An 18,033-nucleotide genomic window follows, 5' to 3' on the forward strand; every position below is an offset into this window, starting at 1 on the left:
TGAGTGATTCCATCTTGAATTTGAACCTTTGTATGTAAGTGTTCAAGGATTTCAGATTTAAAATAGGTCTCACCGAGCCGTCCGGCTTCGGTACCACAAACAGCGTGGAATAATACCCCTTTCCCTGTTGTAGGAGGGGTACCTTGATTATCACCTGCTGGGAATACAGCTTGTGAATGGCTTCCAATACCGCCTCCCTGTCGGGGGGAGACGTTGGTAAGGCAGACTTCAGGAACCGGCGAGGGGGAGACGTCTCGAATTCCAATTTGTACCCCTGAGATACTACCTGCAGGATCCAGGGGTCCACTTGCGAGTGAGCTCACTGCGCGCTGAAATTCTTGAGACGGGCCCCCACCGTGCCTGAGTCCGCTTGTAAGGCCCAAGCGTCATGCTGAGGACTTGGCAGAAGCGGGGGAGGGCTTCTGTTCCTGGGAAGAGGCTGTCTGCTGTAGTCTTTTTCCCCTTCCTCTGCCCCGGGGCAGATACGAGTGGCCTTTTGCCCGCTTGCCCTTATGGGGACGAAAGGACTGAGCCTGAAAAGACGGTGTCTTTTTCTGCTGAGAGGTGACCTGGGGTAAAAAGGTGGATTTCCCAGCCGTTGCAGTGGCCACCAGGTCCGATAGACCGACCCCAAATAACTCCTCCCCTTTATACGGCAATACTTCCATATGCCGTTTGGAATCCGCATCACCTGACCACTGTCGCGTCCATAACCCTCTTCTGGCAGAAATGGACAGCGCACTTACTCTTGATGCCAGAGTGCAAATATCCCTCTGTGCATCTCTCATATATAGAAATGCATCCTTTAAATGCTCTATAGTCAATAATATATTGTCCCTGTCCAGGGTATCAATATTTTCAGTCAGGGAATCTGACCAAGCCACCCCAGCACTGCACATCCAGGCTGAGGCGATTGCTGGTCGCAGTATAATACCAGTATGTGTGTATATACTTTTTAGGATATTTTCCAGCTTCCTATCAGCTGGTTCCTTGAGGGCGGCCGTATCAGGAGACGGTAACGCCACTTGTTTTGATAAGCGTGTGAGCGCCTTATCTACCCTAGGGGGTGTTTCCCAACGCGCCCTAACCTCTGGCGGGAAAGGGTATAATGCCAATAATTTTTTAGAAATTAGCAGTTTTTTATCGGGGGAAAGCCACGCTTCATCACACACCTCATTTAATTCATCTGATTCAGGAAAAACTACGGGTAGTTTTTTCACACCCCACATAATACCCTTTTTTGTGGTACTTGTAGTATCAGAAATGTTCAAAACCTCCTTCATTGCCGTGATCATGTAACGTGTGGCCCTACTGGAAAATACGTTTGTTTCCTCACCGTCGACACTGGAGTCAGTGTCCGTGTCTGGGTCTGTGTCGACCACCTGAGGTAACGGGCGCTTTAGAGCCCCTGACGGTGTTTGAGACGCCTGTACAGGTATTAACTGATTTGCCGGCTGTCTCATGTCGTCAACAGTCTTTTGTAAAGTGCTGACACTATCACGTAATTCCCTCCATAAGACCATCCAGTCAGGTGTCGACTCCCTAGGGGGTGACATCACTAATACAGGCAATTGCTCCGCCTCCATACCATTTTCCTCCTCATACATGTCGACACAACGTACCGACACACAGCACACACACAGGGAATGCTCTGATAGAGGACAGGACCCCACTAGCCCTTTGGGGAGACAGAGGGAGAGTTTGCCAGCACACACCAGAGCGCTATATATATACAGGGATAACCTTATATAAGTGTTTTTCCCTTATATAGCTGCTGTATAGATTTATCTGCCAAATTAGTGCCCCCCCTCTCTTGTTTTACCCTGTTTCTGTAGTGCAGGACTGCAGGGGAGAGTCAGGGAGCTTCCCTCCAACGGAGCTGTGAGGAAAAATGGCGCCAGTGTGCTGAAGAGATAGGCTCCGCCCCCTTCTCGGCGGCCGTTCTCCCGCTTTTTTATGGAAAAACAGGCATGAGTTAAATGCATCCATATAGCCCAGGAGCTATATGTGATGCATTTTTTGCCCCCTAAGGTGTTTATATTGCGTCTCAGGGCGCCCCCACCCAGCGCCCTGCACCCTCAGTGACCGGAGTGTGAAGTGTGCTGAGAGCAATGGCGCACAGCTGCGGTGCTGTGCGCTACCTTATTGAAGACAGGACGTCTTCTGCCGCCGATTTTCCGGACCTCTTCTGCTCTTCTGGCTCTGTAAGGGGGACGGCGGCGCGGCTCTGGGACCCATCCATGGCTGGGCCTGTGATCGTCCCTCTGGAGCTAATGTCCAGTAGCCTAAGAAGCCCAATCCACTCTGCACGCAGGTGAGTTCGCTTCTTCTCCCCTTAGTCCCTCGATGCAGTGAGCCTGTTGCCAGCAGGTCTCACTGAAAATAAAAAACCTAAAACTAAACTTTTTTCTAAGCAGCTCAGGAGAGCCACCTAGACTGCACCCTTCTCGTTCGGGCACAAAAATCTAACTGAGGCTTGGAGGAGGGTCATAGGGGGAGGAGCCAGTGCACACCAGGTAGTCTTAAAGCTTTTACTTTTGTGCCCAGTCTCCTGCGGAGCCGCTATTCCCCATGGTCCTTTCGGAGTCCCCAGCATCCACTAGGACGTCAGAGAAAAACAAAAAACACTTCATCTTTGATTTTACTATGGTAAACTCTTAGCTGGAGTAATAGAAAGTAAAAAAAAAAAAAAGTGTCTTCAGGTTTCCCCCAAAGGATTTTACATAAAGGGATTAAATGTAAGCATAAAACCCATTATTTTATAAAAATTAATTTCTCATATGTCCTAGAGCAGGGATGGGGAACCTTCGGCCCTCCAGCTGCTGTTGAACTACATATTCCAGCATGCCCTGCAACAGTTTTAGCATGGCCAAATAGCAAAACTGTAGCAAGGCATGCTGGTATGTGTAGTTCAACAACAGCTGGAGGGCCGAAGGTTCCCCATCCCAGTCCTAGAGGATGCTGGAGATGCTTCAAAAACCATGGTGTATAGACGGGATCCGCAGGAGACATGGGCACTTTAAGACTTTAAATGGGTGTGAACTGGCTCCTCCCTCTATGCCCCTCCTCCAGACTCCAGTTAGATTCTGTGCCCAGTGAGACTGGATGCACACAGAGGCTCTCCAGAGTTTCTCAGAAAAAGACTTATGTTAGGTTTATTATTTTCAGGGAGACCTGCTGTCAACAGGCTCCCTGGATCGTGGGACTGAGGGGAGAGAAGCAGACCTACTTCTGTGAGTTTCAAGGCTCTGCTTCTTAGGCTACTGGACACCATTAGCTCCAGAGGGTCTGATCGCTAGGTACGCCTAGATGCTCGTACCCGGAGCCGCGCCATCACCCCCCTTGCAGAGCCAGAAGTCAGAAGACGGGTGAGTAGAAGAACATCAGAAGACTTCAGTGACGGCTTTGAGGTACCGCACAGCGGCCGCACTGCGCGCCATGCTCCCACACACACAGCGGCACTACAGGGTGCAGGGCGGGCACCCTGGGCAGCATGAATCCTCAATAATAATCTGGCAAAAGAGGCTTACAGTGCCTGGGCACTAAAAACCATACCCCCGTCAGTATAAAATGTTTTAAAAATAGCGGGGCTGAAGCGCGCCATCGAGGGGGCGTGGCTTAGCCCTCACAGCTTTAATCAGCGCCATTTTCTCTTCACAGAGCTGCAGAGACGCTGGTCCTGACCTCCTACAGTGCTGTACAAGTGACAGGGTGCAAAACAGTATTTTGGTGCTGATATATATAAGCGCTGACAGGTCTGAGGCATTGTTTTAATAGTTTCAGTACCGGGATAGGCGCTGGGTTGTGAGCTGGCAAAACTCCCTCTGTGTCACCTATAGCCCCAGTGTGGTTGTGGGTGTCGGTACGCGCGGGTCGACATGTCTGAGGCTGAGTGCTCTTCCCAGGAGGAGGCTGGAGGGGGGACAGAAATGACTGTGGGAGTGACCGTGTCGGCACCGCCGACGGCTGATGGGTAAATATGCAAATGTGACTCGCTTGAATAAGAGATTAAATAAATCTGAGTCTCAGAACCAGACATGGAGGAAATCCATGGAGGATGCATTATCACAAGTACAGACCCCCTTGGGGTCACAGAAGCGTTAATTTACCCAGATAGCGGATACAGATACCGACACGGACTCTGATTCCAGTGTCTACTATAGTGATGCCAGATTGAATCCTAAACTGGCTAAAGCATTCAGTACATGATTGTGGCGATAAAAGACGTATTACATGTCACGGAGGACCCTGCTGTTCCTGATACTAGGGTCGGCATGTTTAAGGGAAAGAAACCTGAGGTAACGTTTCCTCCCTCTCATGAACTGAACGCGCTTTTTGAATAAGCTTGGGAAAATCCTGACAAAGTACAGGTTCCCAAGAGAATTCCGGTGGCATATCCGTTCCCCTCTGGGGACAGGGATAAGTGGGAGTCGACCACCACGGTTGACAAAGCTCTATCGAGGCTGTCCAAAAAGGTGGCGCTTCCGTCTCCTGACACGGCAGCCCTAAAGGATCCTGCGGATCGTAAGCAGGAAAATGCGCTAAAATCCATTTATGTCACTACAGGTACACTGCTCAGACCTGCCGTTGCATCGGCATGGGTGAGTAGCGCTATTGAAAAGTGGGCAGATAACTTGTCATCTGAGATAGATTCCCTGGACAGGGATAGCGTGCTCTTGACACTGGGTCATATCAGGGACGCTGCAGCCTATCTAAAGGAAGCTGCGAGGGATATTGGCCTTTTGGCATCAAAGGTCAATGCCATGGCAGTCTCGGCTAGGAGGGCATTGTGGATTCATCAATGGAATGCTGATGCTGACTCTAAGAAGACTATGGAGTCTCTGCCGTTTAACGGTAGTGTCTTGTTTGGCGACGGCCTCACTGACCTGGTATTCTACGGCTACCGCGGGTAAGTCATCATTTTTACCTTATGTCCCTGCACAACAAAAGAAAACGCCCCACTATCAGATGCAGTCCTTTCGGTCCAATAAATACAAAAAAGGACGAGGGTCTTCCTTCCTTGCTACGAGAGGAAGAGGAAAGGTGAAAAGGTCACAGGCTGTGGCAAGTTCCCAAGAGCAGAAGTCCTTCCCGGCTTCTACCAATTCCACCGCATGACGCTGGGGCTCCTCTGTGGGAGTCCGCACCGGTGGGGGCACGTCTCCAACTCTTTAGTCAGGTCTGGGTTCACTCAGCCCTGGATCCTTGGGTATTAGAAATAGTAGCCCAAGGGTACAAATTGGAGTTTCAAGACGTGCCCCCACATCGATTTTTCAAATCGGCCTTGCCAGCTTCTCTTCCAGAAAGGGAGGTAGTATGCGCTGCAATACTAAAGCTGTGTCAAAATCATGTCATTGTCACGGTACCCCCGTCGCAACAGGGGGAGGCTTTTATTCGAGCCTGTTCATGGTCCCGAAGCCGGATGGCTCAGTCAGACTGATTTTGAACCTAAAATCCCTCAATTTCTATCTAAAAAAAATGAAAATTCAAGATGGAATCTCTCCGAGCAGTGATCTCCGTTCTGGAGGAGGGGGATTTTATAATGTCGGTCGACACAAAGGATGCCTACTTACACGTTCCCATATATCCTCCACATCAGGCTTACCTGAGGTTTGCTGTTCAGGATTGTCATTACCAATTTCAGACGTTGACGTTTGGCCTGTCCACGGCTCCGAGGATTTTCACCAAGGTTATGGCGGAAATGATGGTTCTCCTGCGCAAGCAGGGAATCACAATTATCCCATACTTGGACGATCAACTGATAAAGGCGAGATCCAAGGAGCAATTACTGAAAAGCGTCACGCTCTCACTGGCAATTCTGCAGCAACATGGTTGGCTCCTGAACTTGCCAAAGTCACAGTTGGTTCCGACGACACGACTGTCGTTTTTGGGTATGGTTCTGGATACAGAATTACAGAGAGTTTTTCTTCCAGTGGAAAAGGCTCTGGAAATACAGAACATGGTAAAACAGATTCTGAAACCGGCAAGAGAGTGTCGAGTCTTCAATCACTCGGTTGCTGGGGAAGAAGGTGGCGGCCTACGAGGCCATTCAGTTTGGCAGGTTCCATGCCAAAGTGTTTCAGTGGGACCTGTTGGACAAGTGGTCCGGGTCTCACCTGTACATGCACCGGAAAATAATCCTATCTTCCAGGACCAGAATCTCTCTCCTGTGGTGGCTGCACAGTTCTCACCTCCTAGAGGGACGCAGGTTCATGATTCAGGATTGGATCCTGGTGACCACAGATGCAAGTCTCCGAGGCTGGGGAGCAGTCACACAGGGGATAAATTTCCAGGGAAAATGGTCAAGCCAGGAAGCTTGTCTGCACATAAACATTCTGGAATTAAGGGCCATTTACAACGGGCTTCGGCAAGCGGAACATCTTCTTCGCGGTCTGCCCGTCTGGATTCAGTCAGGCAACGTAACAGCAGTGGCGTACATAAACCGCCAGGGCGGAACAAAGAGCAGAGCGGCGATGGCGGAGGCCACAAAAGTTATTCGCTGGGCGGAGAAACATGCAAGCGCTCTGTCAGCAGTCTTCATTCCAGGAGTGGACAACTGGGAAGCAGACTTCCTCAGCAGACACGATCTCCATCCAGGAGAGTGGGGTCTTCATCAAGAGGTCTTTGCAGAAGTGACAAGTCGTTGGGGAATTCCTCAAATAGACATGATGGCGTCTCGCCTCAACAAGAAGCTTCAGAGATATTGTTCCAGGTCAAGGGACCCTCAAGCAATAGCAGTGGACGCCCTGGTGACACCGTGGGTGTTTCAGTCGGTCTATGTGTTCCCTCCACTTCCGCTCATTCCGAAGGTGATAAAGATCATAAGAAGAACAAAGGTTCAGGCGATCCTCATTGTTCCGGACTGGCCAAGGAGGGCTTGGTATCCAGATCTTCAAGAATTACTCACAGAAGATCCCTTGTCTCTTCCTCTACGAGAGGAGCTGTTACAGCAAGGACTGCTGCGTTTGACAGCATGGTGGTTGAACGCCAAATCCTAGCCCGAAAGGGTATTCCCAGTGAAGTCATTCCCACACTACTTCAGGCTAGAAAAGAGGTAACAGCGAAGCATTACCACCGTATTTGGAGAAAATGTGTGTCTTGGTGTGAATCCAAGAAGGCTCCTATGGAAGAATTTCAGCTGGGGCGTTTACTCCATGTTTTGCAAGCAGGTGTGGATGCGGGCCTAAAGTTAGGCTCCATTAAAGTACAAATTTCGGCCTTATCTATTTTCTTTCAGAAAGAATTGGCCTCACTTCCAGAAGTTCAGACCTTCGTGAAGGGCGTGCTGCACAACCAACCTCCCTTTGTGCCCCCAGTGGCACCATGGGATCTTAATGTGGTGTTGAAGTTCCTGCAATCTCATTGGTTTGAACCTTTGCGTAAGGTTGAGTTGAAATTCCTTACTTGGAAAGTAGTCATGCTGTTGGCCTTGGCATCCGCAAGGCAGGTGTCTGAATTGGCGGCTTTGTCTCACAAAAGCCCCTATTTAATCTTCCATGCAGATAGAGCGGAGTTGAGAACTCGTCAGCAATTTCTGCCAAAAGTGGTTTCGTCGTTTCACGTAAACCAGCCTTTTGTGGTGCCAGTGGCTACTGACGCCTTGGCGGGAATCGAAGTCTCTCGATGTGGTCAGAGCTTTGAAAATCTATGTCGCCAGAACGGCTCAAATTAGGAAAACTGGGGCTCTGTTTGTCCTGTGGGCTCCCAACAAGATTGGGGCTCCTGCTTCCAAGCAGACTATTGCACGCTGGATCTGTAATACGATTCAGCAGGCTCATTCTACGGCAGGATTGCAGTTACCGAAATCGGTGAAGGCCCATTCTACCAGAAAGGTGGGCTCATCCTAGGCAGCTGCCCGAGGGGTCTCGGCATTACAGCTATGCCGAGCTGCTACTTGGTCGGGATCAAACACCTTTGCGAAGTTTTACAAGTTTGATACCCTGGCTGAGGAGGACCTCTTGTTTGGTCAATCGGTACTGCAGAGTCATCCGCACTCTCCCGTCCGTTCTAGAGCTTTGGTATAAACCCCATGGTTCTTGAAGCATCCCCAGCATCCTCTAGGACGTATGAGAAAATAGGATTTTAATACCTACCGGTAAATCCTTTTCTCTTAGTCCGTAGAGGATGCTGGGCGCCCGTCCCTGTGCGGACACTATCTGCAGTACTTGTTAATAGTTATTGTTTGTGTTACACAAAGGTTGTGTTTCAGTTATGGTCAGCCTGTTGCTGATTTTGTTCATGCCGTTGACTGGACTTTTTGCTAATGCCATGTTGTACGGCGTGTTTGTGGTGTGAGATGGTATGTATCTCACCCTTAGTTTAACAATAAATCCTTTTCCTCAAAATGTCCGTCTCCCTGGGCACAGTTCCTATAACTGGAGTCTGGAGGAGGGGCATAGACGGAGGAGCCAGTTCACACCCATTTAAAGTCTTAAAGTGCCCATGTCTCCTGCGGATCCCGTCTATACCCCATGGTTCTTGAAGCATCCCCAGCATCCTCTACGGACTAAGAGAAAAGGATTTACCGATAGGTATTAAAATCCTATTTTTGGGGGCACACAGGGACTTGGGGACATCCTAGAGCTGCACCTTTGGGTGGTACACTTGAAAAGTCTCGCAACCAAATTGGAATTTGACAAATTTTGCAAACTTATGTAATAAGGACCATGCGGTTTCTCAACACAGCTGCTCAGCTGAGGTTCCAATTTGACAAATGCTTACCAATCTAGTAGAATGCTTATTAACAGTTATTTATATAGCGCACATATTCTGCAGCACTGTACAATGTGCTACATTGTAAGGAACCCCAATGTAAACATGGCAAGTCACAGAAGTGATTCATCTAGCTTTTCTGTAGAGTCTACATAGATTTCCAATGCAGTAAAGAGAAGCTACAGATGTTTCCTCATACATCATTGCTGCAGTTGCCCTAAACAGCCAGGTCCCATGAGACTCTGTTAGCATTGGGCACCCTCTTTGTGTCTTTTTTTTTGCTCAAAATTCATTTAAGTTACAAGCTGTGACTGGAATGCAACAGGAGACCGTGCTGATTATTTTGCTATGCGACACTTATATATCTGAATCTGCACATTAAATACTATGACCATCCATTGTGCTTCATATACAGATGCAGTTGCAGACAGATCAACATGTCACATATCAAATTAATCAACAGTCTCCCAATGCGTCCTAGTCATATTGCGTTGTGACTAAGACGCAACTTCATCAACAAAAGACGCCCGACGCCAGCGGAGTTGCACAGGATCTGTTAGCTCACTCAAGCCAAGCATCTACCACTGCGTGGCATTTTGAGCCTAAATGTAAGAGGACACTGGTCTCAAATACAACACTCCCTTAGAAATATGCCTGTACCACTAGTAAGAGTGTCAACGTCTTCCAGAAGAAAACACTGTATGTAAAGATGTGAATCTCTAAAGAGCTTAACCTTTATCCAATCGAAAAACAGGACCTAGCAGAGGCTGCCTGCATCTGATCCAGCCTCTAGAATATAACATTGCTACAGCATCTGATCGCAACTGAAAACCTCTCTCTGGAGAGGAAAGACACTAACACAGCCACTGCACCATGCCCTATGGCGCAATGACCATTCAGAGTCTCCGTAGTCGCTACCTGCGCTGGTAGTAAAGTCCTACCTGGATGAAGAGCCACATTGAGAGTAGGAGGATGGTGGCTCCTTAGTCCAGTTTCACACAGCTCAAGTTATCTGAGGTAGTAATGTATTAATGTATCTAAGAAGCTGCCAAAGGCAGTCAAACAAAAAGCACTATGTACAGTGGGTTGACAGCAGGATGGACATAGAAGGGGAAGAACCACAGACCGTTTTGTATTTAAGTGCTCAAGTCCTAAAAACATATTGGTCTTGGTGTTTTCTGTGATACCGACAAAATGGACCCTATTGTGTATTCGTAGTAGGGAATTTAGATTGCAAGCTCCAATGTGGCAGAAATGTATGCAAATGATTGTATACAAGTAAAGGGACCTGGGTCACCCCAGTCTAACACCCCGCCCCTCTCTTTATGCTGTTCATCCTGTAAACCACCACGCTTCTCTACATCATGCAAAACCAACCCCCCTCCCTCCTGACCTCAAGCACAACTCCAGCCCCACCCCCCCCCACCCCTGTCTGGCAACAAAACCCCCTTCTACTTTATTAACCCTGGCTACTCCTGGTGGCTGGTCCTCCTCTTCTGATCTGTCCTGTCTCCCTGTGGGTGGCTGCTGAAGACAGGACAGACCTCACACAGTTATTACTGCTGTACAGCAGTTAGTACTATGACTGCTTCGTAAAAAAACAATTATAATGAAAGATGAAATAATGTGGGGAGGGGGGATGTCTAAACACTGAACACATATACCATTTAGACAGAGGGCTATCTTGGGATATTTGATAAATAAATATTTTCAATTATATTACAGACAACATCCGGATCGCACTCTTGAGCACGCATGGCGATTTGAGATATCAAGAGTCACTAGGACTGTGGTTCAATATTTCTTTATATTTGCCTACTGAATGCTACTTAAAGACCATTTACTGCTGTTTTATACATTAGTTTGTGTCATGTAAAATAGATACCGGAGACATTTACAGACTGCTGTGAATGAGAAAATGCGGCATTATATATGGGTAGATAAAGATTAATAATACTGGTCGACAATGACGAATGAGAGGTTATTTATTAAGTATAAGTATATTCACTAGAAAGCAATGTAACGTGTTGCATGATTATAGATAGCTGCTCTTCTCCAAAAAGTGCAGATATGTTTTATATTCATAGAATAAATGTAAAAAATACTCTTGAAATTTGTACTAGATTTGAAGGATAGAGACATGTACAGCACATGATAAAGTAATGTGTGCAGAGCAAAGAAAAGTTGTAGGACAACACAAGTTACTTTAAAGGGGGGTACTCACAGAGCGATATTCTAAGCAATCTGACTAGATTGCTTAGAATATCAGCATGATCGCTCCGTGTGTAGCCCCCTCAGCGATAGCGATGTGCGGCCCAGCACATCGCTATCGCTGCTGCTAGATTGGCCTGCATGCAGGCCAATCTAGCGGGTCGCTCACTTCACCCGCTGGGTGAAGTGAGCGGCCCCCCCGTCTCCTCTCTCCTGCATCGGCCCGTGGGTACTGGGTTTAAGAATATTATAGTGCAGTAGCTGGATTACACTAAAAACAAAGGACCTTCATTAGTGTCTATTTCCCACACATTTGGGACATACAATACACAAGTCGTCTTGATCATTATCTGAGCAACAGTATTTCCTTGAGTACCAGGATAGAAATGATACATAAATTGTTTTCTATTATGATGTAAAATACTCACATATCATTATTCTACTAATGAATCATTAAATATTTTGTACAGATGTATTGCAGATTTATATAATGGTATGATACCCTATACTGTAGATTAACAATTATTGCTACTAATTACATTAGATGATTTTATCATATATGTCGGATTTAAAAAGTGTGTCTTAAAAACTGGCATATATTTTATAAATTGCTTAATGAAACAAACGCAACATATATAAATCCCTTCTATTAGAGGCAGGATTTGAGCCCTTCTCTTTTACATTCTAAATCTATGGAACCTATTTAATTCTACTGGTGAATTTATGGCAGAGTCTAAATCAACTTCATGAGCAAATTTGATAATATGATCAAATCTGCAAATATGTAGAATGGAGAATACAGCCTCATTTTGTCACCTGTGGCGAAGATTTGGCGGTGGAATTTCCCAAACCAAGTTTCCCATAATCTCCATCTCCAAAAGCCCAGACTAATAATCCATCCGCAGACACGACCAGTGTATGATTCAGCCCACAAGCCACCTGCAAGCAGAACACAGGAAAGCAAGAAGTGGATTGGGGGATAGCTTGACGTTATGTACATTCATAGTTTTCCTAACCGGTCTTATCAATAAGAGACATTATTTTGTTATGGCAGCAAATAAAAACCTAATTACGTAACAATATGCAATAATCTCAGGACTATTGTATGTATATTTTATACCTGTAATAAAGTTAATTTGAGCGTTCTAGATTGTGTCTAGTACTAAGATTAAAACTAATACCAAAATGTAGCATGGAGCTTAATGTTCTCATTAATCTCAGTATACAATGAAATTCCACGGGATTTACTAAAACAAGACAACTCAAAAAGCAACTGCTAGACATTTAATGTAAACACACACTATGCAGGCTTCAAATAAAAAATGTAATGTATTCTTGTGTTCCATTCTAAAATACAGCATGAAATGTAAGACTTATTCCAATAAAAATATTGACATAGGTGGTACTGCAGAGAAGCTTAGGTCCAAATGTATTAAGCCTTAAAAAGTGATTGCGAGGAGACGGATAAAGAGTGATAAATGACCATCCAATACGCTTCCTAACTACCATATAAAAGGCAGTGTTTGTAAACTTACCATTAGGAGCTGATTGGCTGGTCATTTATCACTCTTTATCAGTCTCCTCGCAATCACTTTTTAAGGCTTAATACATTTGGGCCTTAAAACCACTTAACTGACGATTTTTCCCTTCAAAAGCGTTAACAACATTGTTTTTTAAAAAAAAATTTATTTAATAAAGTTGAAAAAGTATTTTTTCAAATATTTAAATATTATATTATGCACATCTGCAGAACGGATCTCCTCGTCAAAAATGGGGGGACGGGGTGGGACGACGCAGTTGCATGAAATCTGACCATGCCAGTTAAGTGGTTATTCTATAAATATTATATAAATTGAGTAGGATCAGTGGTCAAGATTTCTTAGCCAAAAAGATATGAAAAATTAGCCTTCGACACTACTCCAACAGTACTGATGAATGGAAAAAAGGTCTGCAAAATATGTAAAAATGTAGTCAGGCTTTATAAGCAAAGCAATATCCCTCTAGCATGAGTGTGCAACTGTGCATTGCTTTATAGCAAGTAACATTTCACAGTAATGTGTGATCATTAGAGACATTTACTGTCAGAATTTAAGTCTAAATAATAAAATACCCCTTTCATACCGAGGCTTGGACCTGGGATAAAGCTAGGTACTATGGGGGTCATTCAGACCCGATCGCTCGCTAGCTTTTTTTGCAGCGGTGCGATTGGGTCTGAACTGCGCATGTGTATGCTCCGCAATGCGCAGGCGCGTTGGCCGACCGGCGACGGGGATTGCCGGACAGTGACGGAATTAACGAAGAAAGTGATCGCACGGGCGATGGCAAGAAGATTGACAGGAAGAGGCCATTTGTGGGTGTCAACTGACCGTTTCTAGGGAGTGTCCGGAAAAACGCAGGCATGCCCAGCCATTTGGTGGGAGGGTACCTGACGTCATTTCCTGGCCAAATCGTCGCAGCTGCTGAGTAAGTCTTGAGCTGTGCAGAGGCTGCACAAACTTTTGTTTGTGCAGCTCCCTGCACAAGCGATCGCACCCCTGCACAGCGATTACCCCCTCCCCCTGTAGGTGGCAACTACCTGATTGCAGCACTGCAAAAAACCGCCTGCGTACGATCAGGTCTGAATCACCCCCTGTAAACCTTGTCGTGTGTCAGTGTGAAAGGGTCGTCCCGGGTTATGAGTTCCAGGTCTGCAACAGGGGTTAATGACAGGGTTAATCCTGAGTCTGAGCTGGATACGTTGCAGTTTGAAAGGGGGGACCTGCGTTACTCAACCTGGGTTGTTTAAATGGCGCTCAGTGAGCTAATTTGAATGTAACCTGGAAATACCATTTCACACAGACACGCGACCTGGGTTTTTCCTGGGTCCTGTGTGAAAGGGGTATCAACATGGGTTGAAACAAAGTTCATTATCGCAGATCGGACACAGGGAATTGAGTGTGAAAGAGGTAATACACTTGTACAAATACTTGGTTTCCAGGAACTTTCTGTTTTATTACTTTATTATTGCTTCAATATTGCTTTATTGAATACCGGTTCCACAGTGTTGTTGCATTGTCATACCTTAAACCTTATTCTGAAATATATGTTAAATTGACTACTACTACTAATAAAAAAGCAACCCCCCCAAAAAAAACAAAAAACAAACAAAACAACAACACGTTCTACTAGCCACAAGTTATGTTACCTGTCCAATGTGAAATCCCTCAAGTGCTGTCACTCGCTCTGGCAGTTTCTTATTAGATGTGTTGCCCAAGCCCAGACGGCCGTAATCTCCATTTCCAAATGTAAACAGCTTCCCATCTGCTGTCACTACTGCAGAATGTTTGAAACCACAAGACATCTGTAATTTGGTTCAGAACAGAAGTAGGAACCATAAACAACTTGTATAATATCCATCAAATATACAGGTACTGTACCTTAAACTGGCAGGTGTATTATGAAACCTACCAAGGGTCTATAGTTGTAGTACATGACTACATTCTGCAAAAAGCAGGCTTCACAATTTTCATGTTGCAGCAACCAGTTTCCACAATGTCATCCTTAATACAACTCAACTTTTACAAACAAAATCTATAGCTTATTTACTCACTACTTTAGTCATGCTTTGCAAAATGGGTTGCATGATTATCAAACACAGAAGCAATGTTTCTGAACTAGGGCCCTCATTCCGAGTTGTTCGCTCGGTATTTTTCATCGCATCGCAATGAAAATCCGCTTAGTACGCATGCGCAATGTTCGCACTGCGACTGCGCCAAGTAACTTTGCTATGTAGAAAGTAATTTTACTCGCGGCTTTTTCATCGCTCCGGCGATCGTAATGTGATTGACAGGAAATGGGTGTTACTGGGCGGAAACACGGCGTTTCAGGGGCGTGTGGCTGAAAACGCTACCGTTTCCGGAAAAAACGCAGGAGTGGCCGGAGAAACGGTGGGAGTGCCTGGGCGAACGCTGGGTGTGTTTGTGACGTCAAACAGGAACGACAAGCACTGAACTGATCGCACAGGCAGAGTAAGTCTGAAGCTACTCTGAAACTGCTAAGTAGTTAGTAATCGCAATATTGCGAATACATCGGTCGCAATTTTGCTAAGCTAAGATTCACTCCCAGTAGGCGGCGGCTTAGCGTGTGTAACTCTGCTAAATTCGCCTTGCGACCGATCAACTCGGAATGAGGGCCCATGTCACACTGTTAGAACTCAAACATACCTGCACCACCTCCTCCCCTTGTAACGCCTCAATTTGTCTTGGTCTCCTTTGACGGTCACTATTTCCATGTCCCAATTTGCCATAATCACCATCTCCCCAACTGAACACCTCTCCACTCTCTGTCAGTGCCATGGAGTGTCCATCTGAGCCACAGGAAGTCACTAACTGTGTTACCACAAATCCTATTAAAGGTAAGAGTGCGGTTTAAGATCAACTTTTTACCTGTTCACATAGGTTTTCATTATGAACACCTCTGTATTTGCATAAATAAGCAAAAAAAAAAAAAAATGAAAACAAAAACAAAAAACACATAATTAATGTTCATATGAACTACTTTGATACATCAATTGTGAAAAACAGACAAAAGGACTTCATAAAACAGATTCCAGATGTGAAAATGTTTTTGGCCTAGTGTCATTTTCACGATGAAGCCCTCTCCTATGGATGTGACATGTGGTTGTGAAAAGGTCAATATAAACAAAACAACCTGGTCTGTCTTTGAAGTAAAATAAATACATTAATAAAAAAAGTTCTCATAAATAAAAAACATCTCGCACTCACTAATAATACCACCTATACGTTGTGGTTTAAAAACAAACTCTTCAGTTGCTTTTAAAGTACAATCACAACCTAAATTAGTCAAAGATACTATATAAAAAAAATAATGTACCATTTCTAATCATCATGCCCATTGGACATGTTAATTCTTTAAGAACACAAATACAGAATGATACTAAATGGATTTTAATATTGGATACAATAAATAAATGAAAAACCGTTCTCTTAAAATAAATCAAGAAGAAATAGCCCTTTTTGTTGAATCTGGTCCTGTGCTACTTTCCAACAGTTACAATATGTACAGAGATCATCATGTGATTTATGAAAAAGTACTGTTCTGATAAACGCCATTTTAGGAACCGCATTTTAGCTTACAGGTAAACATAGGAGACCGGGTGATCTTATTTTGTAGATAAACAATCCAGCTGGGAATATATAACACAAACCCCTCTGAAGTAACACAAGATAATCTCCTAATCCCAAAGAAACGAGATCCACCAGGGTCAGGCTGCAGCCCCGGCGGGATTCTGATCATTGGGATGCCACGGCCAGTATTCTGACCGCCGGCATTTCAATCCCAACCCAAGGAAACAATGTCCTGGTTGCTGCTACTTGAGCTCTAGTGAGCTGCTTTGCCTCCTGGGACTACCACAAGGCAACACGGTTTCTGAATTCAACTGAATTTCTTAGGTAGTACTCAAAAGCACATCGGGTGCCCTCAGGTTGGAAATGCAGCAAAGAGGCCTATCTTTGTGATGATGTGATCCTTCTGCTGGTTGATCCCACCAGGCTACTGTCATGTTACTACTATTTTTGTTGTTTATTTTTGTTTAAATGTATTTCGAGAATGTATTGAAATTTTTGCAAATTACATTGTCACATAAGATACACTGTGTCAGCACAAAAAAACAATTTCAACTACACGTGCCGGTAGGTGTGAGAGGGACCTAGCCACAAGGTGGGTTATATATTTACCTTGCAGAGCAGAAATGACTGTCAATACATGAAGGTCATCCGAATTACCTTGACCAAGGCGGCCATAGCTACCTTCTCCACAGGCTAAAATAGTGCCATTGGCCTGAATGACAAAAGTGCAGTTTTGGCCACAGATCACCTGGAAATGAACAGAATGCAATCAACTAAAATACTCTGCGCAAAACCAAGTTTGACTTTGTACTGATATAATTTGAAAAACAAATTAAAATAATTAAAAAGACAATAAATACACTACTGAGTTAAGCAACAGAGAAAATGGAATAATAATTTATTTGCCCATAGTATAGCATCGGGAGGCAGTCAATTGACCGCCTGTCGGGATACCGGTGGTCAGGATACTGACGCCGGAATCCCGACACCAGCTGAAATACTGGCGTTCGGAGTCCTGACCGCTGGCTGGTTACCCTTCTTGGTTGGTGGTGGTCCACGCCACCACCCGGACGGGAATAGAAACCTGTGGCGACCAAAGGTAGCCACCGGGCCCGAAGCGTGGTGAGCGCAGTGAGCCCGTGAGGGGAAACGCTGCGCTCACTGCCGGGATCCCAGCTGTCGGGGTCTCGGTGTCTGTCTTCTGACCACCGGGATCTCGTACTGATCCCATAGTAACATGCTGGCCATGTAACACTGACCTGATGATTCAGTATTTAATATAATGGAGCTGGGTTTCGAGTTGGGGTAAAAATAAGAATTTACTTACCGATAATTCTATTTCTCATAGTCCGTAGTGGATGCTGGGAACTCCGAAAGGACCATGGGGAATAGCGGCTCCGCAGGAGACTGGGCACAAAAGTAAAAGCTTTAGGACTAGCTGGTGTGCACTGGCTCCTCCCCCTATGACCCTCCTCCAAGCCTCAGTTAGGATACTGTGCCCGGACGAGCGTACACAATAAGGAAGGATTTTGAATCCCGGGTAAGACTCATACCAGCCACACCAATCACACCGTACAACCTGTGATCTGAACCCAGTTAACAGCATGATAACAGAGGAGCCTCTGAAAAGATGGCTCACAACAATAACCCGATTTTTGTAACTATGTACAAGTATTGCAGACAATCCGCACTTGGGATGGGCGCCCAGCATCCACTACGGACTATGAGAAATAGAATTATCGGTAAGTAAATTCTTATTTTCTCTGACGTCCTAGTGGATGCTGGGAACTCCGAAAGGACCATGGGGATTATACCAAAGCTCCCAAACGGGCGGGAGAGTGCGGATGACTCTGCAGCACCGAATGAGAGAACTCCAGGTCCTCCTCAGCCAGGGTATCAAATTTGTAGAATTTAGCAAACGTGTTTGCCCCTGACCAAGTAGCTGCTCGGCAAAGTTGTAAAGCCGAGACCCCTCGGGCAGCCG

At 45.5% G+C, this 18,033-nt stretch overlaps 1 protein-coding gene across 9 annotated transcripts in view; it reads right to left on the reverse strand.

The window, feature by feature from the left end:
* HERC1 (HECT and RLD domain containing E3 ubiquitin protein ligase family member 1) overlaps window positions 1-18,033 on the reverse strand; it is a 475,564-nt gene that overhangs the window by 47,478 nt on the left and 410,053 nt on the right. For all 9 annotated transcript variants that reach the window (XM_063926542.1, XM_063926546.1, XM_063926547.1 and 6 more), the window contains 4 exons: window positions 16,659-16,797; window positions 15,126-15,307; window positions 14,108-14,263; window positions 11,740-11,862 (listed from right to left, as the gene is read on the reverse strand). In XM_063926542.1, coding sequence (XP_063782612.1) covers window positions 11,740-11,862; window positions 14,108-14,263; window positions 15,126-15,307; window positions 16,659-16,797 — 600 coding nt within the window. The remainder of the gene's footprint in view (window positions 1-11,739; window positions 11,863-14,107; window positions 14,264-15,125; window positions 15,308-16,658; window positions 16,798-18,033) is intronic.

Source organism: Pseudophryne corroboree, chromosome 6, assembly GCF_028390025.1.
Source record: "Pseudophryne corroboree isolate aPseCor3 chromosome 6, aPseCor3.hap2, whole genome shotgun sequence".
Taxonomy (NCBI): Eukaryota; Metazoa; Chordata; class Amphibia; order Anura; family Myobatrachidae; genus Pseudophryne; species Pseudophryne corroboree.